Source organism: Solanum dulcamara, chromosome 4 (genome assembly GCF_947179165.1).
Source record: "Solanum dulcamara chromosome 4, daSolDulc1.2, whole genome shotgun sequence".
Lineage (NCBI taxonomy): Eukaryota > Viridiplantae > Streptophyta > Magnoliopsida > Solanales > Solanaceae > Solanum > Solanum dulcamara.
In genome coordinates this window covers 11,163,623-11,166,797 of record NC_077240.1, presented here as the reverse complement: position 1 = coordinate 11,166,797, position 3,175 = coordinate 11,163,623, and the positions used below count along the sequence as shown (strand labels likewise).

The window sequence follows — 3,175 nt, the reverse complement described above, 5'->3', positions numbered from 1 at the left end:
AAAATAAAAAATAATACTCTCTCCAATTATTTTACTTGACAGTTATTTCAAAAACAGAATCTCACTTCTACTTGGTCCTTTCTTTTCTAATCATAAAAAAAAAAACAAATAAAAGAAAAAGGATAAAAATGTACTCCATTTATTCACTTTTAATTGTCAACTATTCTGAAAATATATTTTCACTTTTACTTGTCACTTTTAACATATTAAAAAATATAATTATTTTTTTCTATATTTCACCCTTAGCATTAATTACTTATTATTCAAATCAATTTTCAAGACTTAATACTAAACATCAATTAATAGAGATAGTAAGGTAAATAATCATATAATTATTATTTTTTATTGATTGTGTCAAGTTCAAATATGATAAGTAAAATTAACTGAGGGAGTAACTTGTTTGAGGTTTTCAAAGTTCACGTTTTAAATTAGGAAAAATTACGCGAATAAACTAATATATACTACATAGAGGCCGCTTGGATTGGCTTATAAGCTGTTTTCAATTTCTTTTGAATATTTGATTGGCCAACTTAAAGTCATTTTGTGCTTAAAATAAGCCCCAATAAATAGTTGGGTTTATTTGGATGAACTTATTTTAAGCAGTTTATAAGTTAAAAATAGCTTATAAGTCAAAAAAAAGTTGATCTGCATGTACTTTTTTTAAAAAAACTTATAAGCAGTTTCCAACTTATAAGTTGCTTAAAAATAAGTCCATCCAAACAAGCTATTAATTATGTATTATAGCTATAGTTTTAAACATTTATCCCTCGGCCTAATGTTTCATTCGAGTTTGTAGGGGCCATTTCCGAATTTGTGTATTCCACATATATAGATTATCATATCTTCCATTTTTTTCAATTATACAAATTAACATTTCTCTCTCATCATAATTTTTTTATTGATTTTTCTCCTTAATTCACTCAAGTACAATCAAATTTTTAATAGAAATTAAAAGTAATAACTTAATCGTAACAGTTCAATTGAGGTAACATGTCATCAATTAGCCATCTTGCTATCCACTTGTATGCTTCTTGTGTCAAATGAACTCCATCCCAATTGATGTGAGTACTAGGGTCAACACACACTGCAACTCCTGGTGCACCACATTTTTTACTTGTGTTATAATTATATTTTCCTCCTATTCCACAACAAGCTTTCTGAAATGAGTTTTTATCAAATCCTGAAAATATATTTCAATCAAGAATTGAAAACGACAGGTAAATGAATTAGTTAATTTATGAAAACTGAAAATCTTTAATTTACAAGACAAGTAAATTGAAAAAAAAGGAACTTATAATAAAAAATAGAGAGAATGATATTTACCGAAAGAGACTGCATTTCGTAGAAGCGACATATAGGCATTGTAGTAGTCACCATAAATCAGTATAATGTTTGGATACTTTTTCTTCGTCTCGTGAATGGCTTTTTGCAGATGATGATTGAAGAATGTTGCAAGGCTATTTAAGTCTTTCAAGCAATGATACTCATCGTAGGCAGTTATTTTGTTGGTTCTGAATTGCGTCAACATAGCCGCGACACAACCAATTGGGAAATTACCTGGAACTATAATTCGAGTAGCCCCAAAACCAATCACCCTCTGAAAATAACAATTGATCATTACGAAACAAATTTAGACAAATAAAAACGTATATGATCAGAGATGTTGTGGGAAATTTAAGATCAAAACCTCACTTTAACACCATGAATGATAGTTTGAACAACATCTGGCACCATTTTTCGCATCTCTTCCATGGATTTACCTTGGGCTAAGCCATAATTGAAGTCATTTCCTCCGATTTCTCCAACTAGGAAAAGTGACTTGTTCAATTTTTCTGAGAAAGCATATCAATTCAACTCCTCGTTAATTACTTTAGAGACTAAATTTAGGTATTTAACTAGAAAATAATTAATGAATTCCTTAATTACCAGGGGAAGAAATGGATTTGAAATGAGAAGACATCCAATGAAGTTGCACGTTTAATGAACTATTTGTGAAAGACATAGCAATGTTCTTCTCCGTTAAGGATTTGACTGATAAAGCAGTAGCCCCTGCTACTGCAAAATTCGCACCATGACTAAAATCTGCATTTGGATCCTTGGACGGATTAAGGAGAGGAAGACCACATTCCAACGCTGTATTATCACACAAATTAATCATCAAACATATATATAAAAGTAGTGTTGAGGATTCAAAGTAAACAATTCATACCTAAGAAATCAATGATGAGCATGCCATTAGAACAACGTCCGGTTACGTTCTGGTAAAAGTTCATTCCATATGGAGGTCTTATACACAAAGAATTAGATCCACAAAGGCTCTCTCTGATGCAATTGCCGGTATCCGATATTGAGTCGCCAAACTGATAAATTCTATCAATTCTGCAATTCATCAATCGTGGATTTTGAAGCTTTAATACTTGTTGAGCATCCCCAATTTTCATCATTAAAATGACCAAAAAAATAACTAGGCCATCAACCAGTCTCATCATTGCTGCTATCCCAAAGAAAACTATTCAGTGTTTTACACACTATTCTACATGCATGCAGTAACCACAATGTGTTATTACTCTGGTGTTCAAATTAGGAAATCAGAAAACTTTTATAGACCGGAAAATACAAACTTTTGTTTAGAAAAAAAAAATAAAAAATTCTAGACCACAGAATTTACCCACGACATAAAGATGCCTGTACTATACAGATTAAATTATCAAGAATTGTAATTTTTTAAAGGAAAAAAACTCATAAATATCCCTCAGGCCTCACCTATGCAAAAAGACTCGAAAATATCCTCCTTTTATTTTTAGGCTAAAAATATCCACAATTTATTTATTTTTGGTTCAAAAATATCCTCTTTCCACCTTTTAGTTTAAAAATATCATCAGTCTTTGTTATCTATTTATACTTATATATCTAATATTTATGATTTTAATATCGATTAAAATTTTATTATATAAGGGGCACTAAAACTTTCATGCAGAATTCGGGAAAAGGGATGTGGATACATAATTTTTGACCAAACCTAAAATTTTACATCATTTTTATTACTTAACTATTCCTCCTTCAATTTGTTCACCACTTTCACTTTTTTGATTGAGATTGTGCCGCAATAACCTTTCTGGAGAACTTCCAAAATCATTGAGGAATTGCAATAGCTTGCTTGTACTTGACATTGGAG

General features: G+C 30.4%; 1 protein-coding gene across 1 annotated transcript; it reads right to left on the bottom strand.

The window, feature by feature from the left end:
- Positions 1-791: 791 nt before the first annotated feature.
- Positions 792-2,559, bottom strand: LOC129884675 (acetylajmalan esterase-like). The gene is made up of 5 exons (XM_055958961.1): positions 2,210-2,559; positions 1,927-2,133; positions 1,693-1,832; positions 1,324-1,597; positions 792-1,180 (listed from the first exon to the last, which is right to left on the bottom strand). The coding sequence occupies exons 1-5, from the start codon at positions 2,487-2,489 to the stop codon at positions 963-965; spliced, it is 1,119 nt and encodes a 372-aa protein (XP_055814936.1). The 5' UTR covers positions 2,490-2,559; the 3' UTR covers positions 792-962.
- Between the last annotated feature and the right edge of the window lie 616 nt (positions 2,560-3,175).

Bases quoted from the DNA above. Each gene is read 5' to 3' on its own strand.
- LOC129884675 (XM_055958961.1), bottom strand. From the start codon at position 2,489: ATGATGAGACTGGTTGATGGCCTAGTTATTTTTTTGGTCATTTTAATG. The intron at 2,134-2,209 runs GTATGAATTGTT...GTGATAATACAG, and splicing joins GCTCATCATTGATTTCTTAG to CGTTGGAATGTGGTCTTCCT. The intron at 1,833-1,926 runs GTAATTAAGGAA...ATGCTTTCTCAG, and splicing joins CAAATCCATTTCTTCCCCTG to AAAAATTGAACAAGTCACTT.